Source organism: Arvicanthis niloticus, chromosome 6, assembly GCF_011762505.2.
Source record: "Arvicanthis niloticus isolate mArvNil1 chromosome 6, mArvNil1.pat.X, whole genome shotgun sequence".
Taxonomy (NCBI): domain Eukaryota; kingdom Metazoa; phylum Chordata; class Mammalia; order Rodentia; family Muridae; genus Arvicanthis; species Arvicanthis niloticus.
Window position 1 is genome coordinate 64,200,777 of NC_047663.1, and position 12,450 is coordinate 64,213,226.

Sequence of the window (12,450 nt, forward strand, 5' to 3'; positions counted from 1 at the left end):
GTCACAGGCAAAGGGAATATGCAGGACTCTCCCTCTGTCTGCTCAGAGTGTTTTCCTATCCCATGACTCTCAAACAGTCTCAGAAAAAAAAATCTTGGAGTTGAGTTCCCATTTTACAGAGAGGGAGTCAATTCTCAGAGAAGGGACCTGACTTTCTCCAAATCCAAGGTGACAAATAGCATTGCTGAGACTAGAAGAGTTTAGAATTGGCATTTCCTCAGTCTCTTCAAAGGTGTAGATCAGGCAGGTGTCCAGGACCCTCGTTAGTGGCCTGCGCTTCCACTCAGTCACGTCAGTTAAGATGGCCCTTACCTTGCGGATTCCATCATGCTTCATTTCGATCACGTGGAGGGTATAATTGGTCCGGCGCCCTTTCTCGTTAAACTGCACATTTCCTGTCAAACCTTCGAAGCGCACCTGAAAACAGAGGCGAATGCTGAACAGTGAAGCCACAAACTCAAGTTGCATTTCACGTTTGTCCCCGTAGGTTTTGTTTTTGGTGTGTGTATGTGTGTGTGTGTTTTGGTTTTCAGAAGTGGTATCTCAAATAGCTCAATCTGGCTTTGGCCTCAATATGAACCTGACAAAGACAACCTTGAACTTCTAAACCCACCCACCCCCACCCCACCCTACCCCAGTCTCCCACCTCTACTTCTCAAGTGATGGGATAACAGGCGTGTGCCACTGAGGCAGGCAAGCATTCAGAGTAGCTGCCTAGCCTAGAAGTCTGCTTGATTAGACTATGGCTACATCCTATACTCTCTGAACAACACACCTAACAAACTGTTGGCAACCTAAGATTCCATCTTCATCAGACTGCACAATTACCTGGTTTAAGCCATGGAAACAGGTTACCCCTTCACAATGTCCCATTCCTATTCAAATACACCTTAAAACACATCCTGGAAACGAGGAAGATGGGTCAATCTTGTCTAGACTGGTTTTGGGATATAACATCAAACTGTGATCTCAGAGTGAACTTTTAGGTGGTCTCTTCTATTTATCGTCTTATGCCCAGGCACGATTGGATGTGTAAATAAATGATTGAGATCAGATGCATTAAGAGAAGGGACATGCTAAGACAGATTAATCTGTCAGTCAAAGTAGAAAACCACCAAAATTACACTCTTAGTAACCTAACTCTGAACCTTTGAACCCCATAAAAGGAAGACTCAGGGCACCCTCACTCATGTGGCACTCTGACAATTCTGACAGTGAACTTTCTAACTTATGCTAACACTCTTCTTTGAGTAACATGTTCTTGCTACTTGACAGTCTCTGTGAGCCTTGGTTTTCTTCTTGAGTAACACACCAAAAGCCTGGAAACACCTAGCCCAGACACAGACCACCATGCCAAGTGGGTTTTTTTTTAAAAGCAAAACTTCAGACCCCAAGAGAATATATCCTCACCTAATTGGGTCCATTCTCTCTTACTGCTTCAGGCAAGCGTTAGCAGTAAGTTAGAGGGCATGCTAATGGGACACCTTCCCATCATCCTTAGCTAAACACTGTCATCACATCCTGCCTGCTCATGAGCAACTGAAGAAGGAGAAGCTGAGGGACTGAGGTGCCATCACTGATAAATTGGGAGGAGTCTAGACTAGAAGCCAGCCTTAGGATGGATGCCTTGAATATGACCAGAGAAGGTTCTTTAATTCTTTTGTGAGTCCAGATAATGAAATACCTAAAATCTGAAGGCTGGGTTTATCTCTGGCTTCCCCACTGACAGCCAGATGACCTTGAGTGATTTACCTTTTTCAGTCTCCAGGTTACAGAGTCCCTGCCCTGTCTACCTTACACGCCATAGCTAGTGCACAAAAGCAGTAGACACAGAGCGCTCCCACAGACCTCATATCCAGCCAGAGCATGCAGGGCCTTACAGACATCTCAGATGGCTAAAACGTCATCTCTATCAGATCCAAAAATCTACGGCATGGGAATTTTCTCTCTTTGAATGAGCTAGACTGAACTTGCATGGATTTGTACCTTCAAGTTGAAATTTCGGATTAAAGGTTTAGTAGACAATGTGGGAACCCAAGCCTGCTGCTCTGTAGAAACTGAGCAGCCCTCCAGCTGAAGATGAGTCTAGGAAATGATGTCACAGACTCTGATGCTGACCCTGTGTCCTCAGATCCCTCCTGCCTATGACTGGTGAGGTGAGTCTGTAGCTGTTACAAATAGAGGTTCTGCATCTGGCCCAGGGCTGCTTGTATTCTTCCCCTCCAATAGCTTGAAGAAGTCATGCAGAGTTTTATTTTTCAGCTAGAAGTCAGAGAGGATAGCCCCTCCTCTCTCTCTCTCTCTCTCTCTCTCTCTCTCTCTCTCTCTCTCTCTCTCTCTCTGTGTGTGTGTGTGTGTGTGTGTGTGTGTGTGTGTGTACCTGTTCTGAAGCCGACCCTTTCATCCCTTTCTGGTTTGAAGTCTCAGTAGGGAGCCCATGACAGGCCCAAAACACTGAGCGAATTATACAAGCTCTGCTCTTTCATCTGTAAGCTGGCAATATCACCGCTTCTGCAAAAGTCCAGACCATCCTTCTTTTGCAGAAAGAAAACAAAACTTGGATCCATCTACAAAGACTACTAGAAAGGAGTCAGTGACTTCACCTTCTTCTTCTTGGTCATTGTGGTGGTTTAAATGGAAAATGTCCCCCATAGACTTATGTATTTGAATACTTGGTCTCAGGTTGGTGGCACCTTTTGTAGATATTTAGGTGCTACTACAACCCTGCTAGAGGAAGTATATCCCCGGGATTGTATGTTGCCATGCCTCCCCACCATGATAGACTCATCCCTCTGGACCAGTTAAGTCCAAATAAGCCCTGTCTTTCTATAAGTTGCTTTGTTTTATCCCAGCAATAGAAAGGTAACTAATATCACCATCCTGGCCCATGCTCAGCTCTTCCAGTGCTTCAGGTTCAAGGTGGGTAGCTTGGTTGGCAGGTTTCAGTTTAAGTAACTTATTTAGACAGCATTAAGGCAAATGTTTGGATTACTGGATGGTAGACTAGCTGAACCAAACAGGAAAAAAAATCATCACTAACAATTCAAATGGGCACCTGCTCTTTCTCACTGGTCTCAAATATAAATCTATTTGGTAAGAAGACACTGCAGGATCTCATGTGACTCGGTTTCCTCATGTGTTAGATGGATCTGCTTGAGTTAATTATGTCTTAAGTTTATTTTAAGGGTAAATAAGATACTTTATGATAAAAAGGTGTCTTCACAAATGCCCAACATGCTAGCTATTATCATTACTAAGGGTGACCCCAATATTCCTATCACGTTCTAAGCACCGTGCACGTATGAAGCTTTGTCTGCATTCACAGGAATCCCATGACACATGATGCTTAGATTTTATAATTTGCCTTCCCAGAGGAAGCCAGAACTCTGGTGGTAGGTGGCAAGAATAAGCAGCAGAGACAGGCCTGAAATCCAAAGTTCCTGATGTTTGCTGGTGTCTTTACCTCAGATATCGAGTGGCCCCTCTATAAGACTACCACACTCGGCTGTAGTGGCCACACAGACATGCACAGTGTGGTATGTGATGCCTGCCTGCTGCTGCCACAACCTCTTGGGAATTTCCAGACACATTTTGTTGGCACCCAAGGACGGCTGCAGTCTCCTCAATGAACCTGTATCTAGGCTTTCTTCTCAAATAACTGTAATATCTAGAACGTTGTGTTGGCCCTGAGTGTTCATATGTGGATACTACTCAGATGAGAAGGATGATGAAGACACCACATGTATACTGTGGAGAACGGGCCAACAGGAATGGAGAATAGACCAGAGCCTAGCATAATCATCAGAGAGACTTCCCCCCAGCAATTTATGGAAACAGATGCAGAGACTCACACAACCAAACATTAGGCAGAGCTCAGGGAATCCTTTGGAAGAAGCAGAGAAGGATTGTAGGAGCCAGAGGGGTCAAGGACACCACAAGAAAACCCACAGAATCAACAAATGTAGGTTCATAGTGGCTCACAGGGACTGAGCCCACAATCTGAGAGCCTGTACGGGTCTGCCTTAAGTTCTTTTTATATACGCTATGGTTGTGTTGCTTGGTGTTCTTGTGATGCTCCTAATAGTGGGAGTGGGCACCGTCTCTGACTCTTCTGCCTGCTTTTGGGATCCCTTTGCTCCCGCTGGGTTGCCTCGTCCAGCCTTAATATGAAGGAATGTGCCCAGTCTTATTGCAACTTGATATGGCATATTTGGTTGATGTTCCTGGGAGGCTGGCCCTTTTCGGAAGGGAAATGGAGGAGGAGTGGATTTGAAGGAGAGGGAAGTGGGGGGGGAGAGAGACTGAGAGAAGTGGAGGAGGGGAAATTGCAGTGGGGATGTAACATATGAGAGAAGAAGGGAAAAAAAAAAAAGAGAGAAAGAGTTCTGAGTCCCTTGAGCAGATACTCGTCCTAGGAAAAATGAGTGATTACTCAGTAATGTCCAGACACTGCTGAATGGGGCTAGGATTTGAACCCCGCCCTTTCCATCAATATTCTCCCGAAGGTCATGTGTGCCATCCCTCATGTGCCTGTGCTCCCACTCTAGTCTTCTGTAGGTATCATGTGTGTGTTTGGAATAGAACCCAAGGCCTCATGCGTGCCAGGCTGTGCAAATGCTCTCTCATGCAGCTTCGTTCCTAGCATCTCTCAAGTACTCCATGTTGAACGGTGAGTCGCATGAACCCGGCTGTATTCCGGCAGAAAGCTTTGCATATGTCCACATGCTGACTGTGGGTTCTGATTCTGCCGTCAACAAGACCAAGAGCTCACTCACTGTGTGGCCCCGTCCTCAGTGGGCATTTCCCTATTACTGCCCATGAGGTTTTCTGGCCTTTGAGCCTTGACATTGAGTACTGAAAAGCAGGGACTCCTCTTGCCCCCTCTATTCCAGGTGCCATCCAGCCTTCACTTGTGTACACTTGACAATGACCCAAATAAGAAGTGAAGGAGAGTCAGTTTTCTGAATTTGATGGCTTGGGTTTGGCTTCTAGGAGCATGTACATCTCCACAAGTCCTGGTCATACGGAACTAGAAATAGTAACATATGCATCTTTTTCTGGGAAAAAGAGCCCAGAGATTTTTCTTCTTCTTCATATTCTTAAAGGTCTCTGACCTCCCACACATTAAGAACTTGACTTGCGACTTGTGTCTTTCCCCCCACCCCCTAGTTAGAAGCAGGCACAGGGTGTTCCCTTCTTTGGAGCACTGTGGGCTTTCAGGTTGTCATTAATATCCTAAACAACATTCCTGGTGGCAGGCAGGGGCAGCTTCTCTTTGCTGGGGAATTTCAGTAGAAAGGGATGTGGGTGCATAGAGATTGCCCAAAGCTCTGTGCTGCACTGGGTTGGGCCACTATTTTGGGTCACCTCTGCTGGGCTTCAGAACAACCTTTGTATGTGTCACTAGACACATACTGGACTCCAGATGGCAACATCTGAGCCAAAATGGGGTTGGTCCTTTGTACTGTGCAGTCCAAAGGCTGCAGACAGAGGAGCTATGGAGCAGATCCCTGGGTTCCAAAGACTGGATGCCACTAGGGTTTGCCTAGGCTCTGGTGTCAGATGTCTTCTGGTGGTATGGCTATCTAAAGAAATGGATCTAGAAGCAAAATGGCTAGACAATCATCTTGATAATGTGAGGGCTCCAGAGCTCACCACTGTAGAGAGGAATCTATTGGGTCACAGACAGGCCTGATACATGGAAGGAGGGCTCAGGGCAGGGGTTTGTCTCTGCCTCTGTGGTTAAGCTCTTGCGTGACCATGGACTCATCACAGGTTACTCTGTCTACTGTCTCATTTATAAAGTGAGGGCCAAAGTGGGCCGGTAATCTCCAAGGTTTCTTTTGCCAGTAACTCTTGATTCTAGGTGATTCACACAGATTTGAAAAGAAGTCTGTCTTGGACAGATGGTCTTAGGGAAAGAACATTTTGGTTTGCTTGTTTGTTTGTCTGTTCATCAGAGAGACTGAAGAAGTCTCTCGTGGGCTAGATTAGACTGTTTTCCTTGTCCCCAGTGTTTAGTCCCTCTCTCTTCCTAGAGTGTACAGTCAGCGCTTGGGAACTACTCATGGAAGGCAGGCACACATGTATTTCAGCTCCAAAACAGTAAGCTATCAGCCTTTACCATGGCAACCAACTCTCTCCCATCCTGCTGGGGCAGAAGCAGAGGGCAAGTAGAAAGATGTGAGTGAGACCATACAGGGAATGAATGCACTCTTAGAACTTTCTTTTCCTCTTGGCATTTCCTATATAGCTCATGTTAAGTAGAAACTAGCAATCCTCCTGCCTCTGCCTTCTGAATGCTGTGTCTTAGCGTTTGTATGGCCAGCTGAGACTTGGGTGCTGTCCTCCTGGCCTCCTCCTTTTCATAAACAAGAGGTCCACCAAAGAGCTGGATGAATATTCTGAGGTTGTTTAGAGAGACACGGGGGCATCTTTCTTGCTCCCTCATTCAGAACACTGCCTGTCACTCTGCATTGCCTCCTGGGATTCATCCCTGTCATGGTGGTGTCAGAATCTGCTTTCAGGGATGTCATTAAGATGGGAGAAGCAGAGGAGCTAGAAGGTTGTGGGACTGAGGGCGTGTCCCTGGTCCTGTCTGAGGCCAGACTCACACTGCAGACAGATCTGTCTCGACTGCTGTCAGGAAGAGCATTTTAAATAAGCTGGGAACAGCTATTTCCTTTTTGTTAATAAGTCTAGAACCTGCCTGGTGTCTGTTGTAACTGCCTGGTGACTTGGGGGCTGCCCTGCACAGAGACAGGGGAGGGCAGAGATGTGGCTGAGGTCCTAGTGATGTCCACTGTGGCAGGAAGCCCTGTTGTCTCACTTCAGTCTAGAGGACATGACTGCATGTTCTCCATCTCACAGGGCTTTTTTTCAGGGCTGAAGAACAGCTGTGGAGGCACTTTCCTACTCTTTCTCCAGGTTGTGACTATTGCCTGTGCTATGTACGTGTGGATATACACTTTGTGTTCATGTCTCTCTTCTTCCCTGGGAGCCCAATTCCTTCTGCTGAATGTAGGCTTAATGGTGGAGCTGGCCTCACCCAGGGAATGCCATTGGTTGGGGAAGGTGGGTGGGGTTCTGAAGGTTTCAACATAAAACTATCTTGCTGTTGTGGGCTCCCCTCTGTGCCCACACTATGTCCTTCCTTTTGGGTTCAGTGAAGCCTTCTTCTCACCATCTCTTTGCCTTCCCACCAGAGGTGATGCGCTTACAACATGGGCTTGCGGTACTTCTAGAAACTTCTAGAGACTTCTAGGACATTCAGGAGTATTCAAGCACAGGGCAAGTCCCCAGAACCTTCTAAAGCAGGAGTGTCAAACATGCACCCATTATACCACTGTCTCACCCTACAGTCCCAGCCCACATGCTGCATAGCCAATCGATTGGGCTAGGCACACTTTTCTATTCCTGTTCTCTCACAGATCAAGTGCAAACAAAATTGCTGACTGCGGTGCTGAGACAGAAAGAAGTCATGTCAGAAGGATGAGCAACAGAGCCATGAAATGTGTACGAATAAGAAATGAATGAAGGAGACAAGTCCAGGGTCTGCTGCACACAGCTCAGTGTCAACTTGAGCATTTCTTTTCTCTTTTAGTTTGTTTTTGGACTGTGTGTGTGTGTGTGTGTGTCTGTGTGTGTGTGTGTACAGATCTGTGAGTGGGCACATATGCATATTAGTATATTTATGTGTAGAAGCCAGAGGCTTGATCTCTTCCTCTGTTACTCTCTATCTTTGATACTGATGCAAAGCCTCTCACATGAACGCAGAACTCATGAGTTCAGCTAGTCTTGCTAGCTAGTCCCATGTGGAGATCCCACCTCTGCCTTCTGCATGCTGGAATTATAGGCAGGCAATCACATTGCCACCGTTCATGTGGGTGCTGGAGATCCAAACTCTGGTCCTCATATTCTTGTGATAAGTATTTTACCTTATCATCTACCTCCCTGGCCGCATCCCTGCACCTGTATGTCAAATCCCCTTGCTATGCATGGGAATCAATGGCTTTCTTTTTTTTTCCGGTATAAATCACTAAGCTGAGAATACAGCCTTGGTACTACAAGGAATGGCATCACATTTTCTCTTGTCTGTTTTATCCCATGTTTGACTTGGATTCCATACATTTGACAAACAATATAGCGGTCACTCGAAACTCTAGGCATATGCTTCATTTTAGAATGATGCATATTGCTTGAACTGGATGCTGATTTTCCCTATTTGGCTCCCCAAGAGTGTAGTAGGAAGGTGCCACCAGCCTTACCTGCTGCAGGGCTCTCTGGATGTCGATCCCTTGGCCCCAGGGCACAGCTGGGTTAGCCAGACAGTCCCCAGCATTCCCCCGGCGGGATATGTCAATCCTCTGCCTCCGCAGGCTCTGGAAGGCCTCAGCCATCACCTTCACGCCATCATAGGTAAGAGCGGATGTATACTGAGGAAGGAAGGCAGATAGGCAGGTGTCATAGAGAGCTGACATAGAGGTGGGGTGGGACGCTGTCCACTGGGGGAATGAGCTTCCTGCTGAGTGAGGTAGGTGGTGGGCCAGGGCTGGGAGCTTTTGAAGACACGTGTTCCATCCCTCTCACAGGTGTGCTCAGCAGTCCAGCAAATCAGCTCTCCAGAGCAGTGAGTTCAGCATGGCCAGCTGTGACCTTTAAAGACATGCCAGCAATTTAAAGTTTGTGTGATTTGAAAAATGTTGATTTAATTGGGAAGAAATACATAGGTGAAATATAACATCTCCACAGGCCAAATGCATGGAAAATCAGTTGGCTTCCTCTGTAAGAGAGGCAACAACTGGGAGCCAAGGAAAACTGCCTGCTCTACCACCTCTTTTAAGAGTAAAGGAAATAATATTCCAGGATGAGCAAGCTCTTAATTATCTCTGTGTGCAGCTTACTTCATGGTAAAGCGCATATTCTATAAACATTCCGTCTTGTAGATTAATGATAATGCTTAAGGGTTTTTCTCGCTTGGTCAAAGAGTGGGTAAGATATGAATGAGACAAAACTGGTCTTTCTATCTAGTATGTTATCTTAAGGTCATATGACACAGCTTTAGGACGGGTTTATTTTTCCAGTTCTTAGTTGATTTCCTGGTTTGTTATTTGTGTTCCTCTGTGTGTGTGTGTGTGTGTGTGTGTGTGTGTGTGTGTGTGGTGTTTGTGTGTGTGTGGTGTGTTTGTGTGTGTGTGTATTCTCCTCCTCTGTGTGTACGTATCCCACCCCCATATATGTGTGTGTGTGTGTGTGTGTGTGTAGGGTGGGGATCTTCAATTGCTCTTTTCCTTAATTTTGAGACAGACTTTGATTGAACTTGGAGCTCACAAACTGGCTAGAGCGAGTGGCCAGTGAACCTCATGGATCCTCCTGTCTCTGATTCCTCAAGGCTGGATTACAGGCACACGCTGCTGCCATGTCTAATATTCTCTGTAGGGACTTGGCCATTAAAGTGCCTGCATAAGGATCTGATTTGGATCCCAAGTTACACCCTCAGTCCCTTCTAATTTATATTTTTGAGACAGGCTAGCTTGGAATGTTCTGTGTAGCCCAGGATGACATTGAACTTCTATTCCTTCTGTGTCCACAGTTTAAGCCCTGCCATTACAAGAAAACACTTTTTTTTTTTAAAGCCTGTTTTGATTTTCTCAGAAAAAAATACATTACACTTGGAAATTGCTTGGGCAGTCATAAACTAATTTGTTAGCTTCCATCAGAGTCAGTCTCTGTTTTAAAGCCCTTTGGTTTAATCAGATACTGCAACTAGTCTTGAAGAGAGTTAAGGCAGTTTGATCACTGGTGGGATGAAAAGTGCCTCGGGTATATAGCCTGCAATTCCCAAATAGACTGAGCAGCCTAGAAACATGGGCCAAAGATTCACCAGGGGTCCCAAGTCTGAGGCCACCAGACTTGGCCTCAAAATCCTTCTCAACACAATGTTACATGTAGCCACTGCCATGCTATGTCATCTGACCCGGAAAGGACAATAGCCTGCTCTCCACATCCACAAACATTATCAACTGTCAAACAAAACAGGGTTTGGTTGTGGGATTGAGCTGTGAGGAGCTGACTGAAGAGACAGGAGGAGAGCAGCTACGAATCTCCTGACAGGTTTCTCTGATGGTCTTCTGGGGATACAGATGTGGGGGAGCAAGTGTCACCTCTATCCTCTACTTGCAGAGGCTCTGTCTACAAAGAGAGGGACATTTTGTTGTTGTTGTTATTGTTGTTGTTGTTGTTCTGGGTAAGATGGTGACAAAAGGGTGGGAGCTGTGGTTCTTGCTCAGCATACATGAGGTATTAATTTCCATCGTTAGTGCCACTGGAGAGAAAAGAAAGATGGTGGCCCTACTTAGAATAGAAACTGCATTTTCTGGGTTCCCTTGCAAGCAGCTAAAGGCAGTTTTCTCACATGGGGCTAATGGTGGATAGGTGAAAGATCTGCTAGTGACTACAGAGGATTCTCTCTCTTCTCTCTCCTCTCCTCTTCTCTTCTCTTCTCTTCTCTCTCTCTCTCTCTCTCTCTCTCTCTCTCTCTCTCTCTTGTGCGTGCGTGCGTGCGTGCGTGCGTGTGTGTGTGTGTGTGTGTGTGTGTAGGTGTTCATGTATGTGTGCTTGTGTTATGTTTGTGTGTTGAGGTTAGAGGTCAATATTAGGAATCCTCTTCCATCTTTTTTTCACTTTAATTTTGAGACAGGGCTCCTCAGTGAACCTGGAGCTCAACAACTGGGCAAGATTGGCTCACCAGCAAGCTCCAGGGATCCTTATTCCCCTGCCTTCCCAGTGCTGGGGTTACATGTGTGTGCTCCCACACCTGGCATTTCACATGGGTATTGGGAATTCAGCCATGTGCAGTGAGCACTTTACTAACTGAGATCTCTCAGTCTCAGGAAAAGAGTTCTTATGAACAGCAGCTGTGCTTGCCCTTTTCCTATCCTGCTGTGTTATGGTTTGAGCCTAGAAGGCATGATCCCCAGAGATGAGCTTTGGAAAGGCAACTCTATCATAAGGACACTGACATAACCAGTTGATGTAGTCAAGCTATTAACCCACCAATGAACTCATAACGCAACGGCATCATTGAGAAGTGGTGGAAATCAGAGGTTTCCCTGGAGAAAGAGGGTCACTGAGTATGTGCTTTTGCAGAATGGAGCTTATCCCTGGACCCTTCTGGAATCCCCAGTTCCTGGATGCCTTGAAAAGAACAGTTTCCCTCCGTTGGTTCTTGCCTTGCCACAGCCTGAAAAGCAATGGAGCGAGCTGGCCACAAGGTGAAACCATGAATAGATCTTTCTTCCTAGAGTTGATTTGTTCTGATATTTTGTCCCACTGACAAAAACCAGCTAGCAGATGCTGGTTGGAATGCTGCCATCATGGCTGAAGTCCATGTGTCCTTCTTGTACAAAGCAGATGTCAAGTGCTAAGCATAATGGAGTAAGACTTTGGGAACCTTTGGTGAATGTGAATCAATGGTAAAAGCCCTGGGCCCCCAACCTCTGTCACAGTGGGATGCCTGACTCTCATGCTGATGTTGTCTTGCTTATTAGAAGACCCATTTCCTTTCTAAAGGCTAATGCGCTCTGCCGTTCAGGAGATGGTTAAGGAAGAAAAAGGGGGTGGGGTATCCATTTTCACACCTTTGGCCTCTTCCAGTCTACCCTGGTGTGATCTCGGGCATCACTTGTCTTCCATTGTTGCATGATTCTGGCTGGGATCGTGTCTGTGTAGTTCACCAGCTGAAAACCTGTCACGTTGGCTCCGCTCTCTTTGAACTTATTTAAGTCAATGTCCATGAAGCCCTGTGGAGGAAGCAAAGGGGAGAGTCAAAACATGTTGCCTGGGCAGGTCTCTGTCACCACAGTGCAGATTCATGAGGCTTTTTCTCCTGCTCCACAGGGCAGAGCAGACTCAATATAGACTTACAGATTTTCTTACACAAAGTTGGAATAGCGGCCAAGATGGCAAATCTGGGATGTAAGAGGGCCAGCTTACACTACCTTGGACCAAGTTACTTTGTTCATTTGTTACTTTGTTTATATAATGGAGCCTGGAGGTTGGGGAAAGGATGAAATAGGCACCATGTCACCAGACTCACAATCAATAAATGGTTGGGATTAAAAAAATTGTTAGTATTATTTTAGAACTCCATACAGTTTATTTTGAGTTTATTTTGATCATACTGACCCCTCCTGCAGTTCCTTCTGGATCAACTCTTCCCTACTCACGTAACTTTGTGTCCTCCTTTTTATGTTTTAACTGACTGTGTTCGCTTTGTACTATGCATATACTTGGGTGTGGTGCCAGTTTCTGAAGCATGATCAACCTACCAGGTATCATTTTCTTCAAGGACGCAGATTACCCCAGCAACTATTAATTGCCAATAACTTCTTGGCTAGGTTAGGAATTCGTGCCTTCCTCCCGTCTTCACACTAGGTTTTGTCTGGCTTA

General features: G+C 46.0%; 1 protein-coding gene across 2 annotated transcripts in view; it reads right to left on the reverse strand.

Annotated features, from left to right (window-relative positions):
* Positions 1-12,450, reverse strand: part of Gria1 (glutamate ionotropic receptor AMPA type subunit 1) — a 318,930-nt gene that overhangs the window by 103,775 nt on the left and 202,705 nt on the right. For both annotated transcript variants that reach the window (XM_034506141.2, XM_034506142.2), the window contains exons 6-8: positions 11,640-11,801; positions 8,268-8,435; positions 313-417 (exon numbers count right to left, since the gene is read on the reverse strand). In XM_034506141.2, the coding sequence (XP_034362032.1) occupies positions 313-417; positions 8,268-8,435; positions 11,640-11,801 (435 nt within the window). The remainder of the gene's footprint in view (positions 1-312; positions 418-8,267; positions 8,436-11,639; positions 11,802-12,450) is intronic.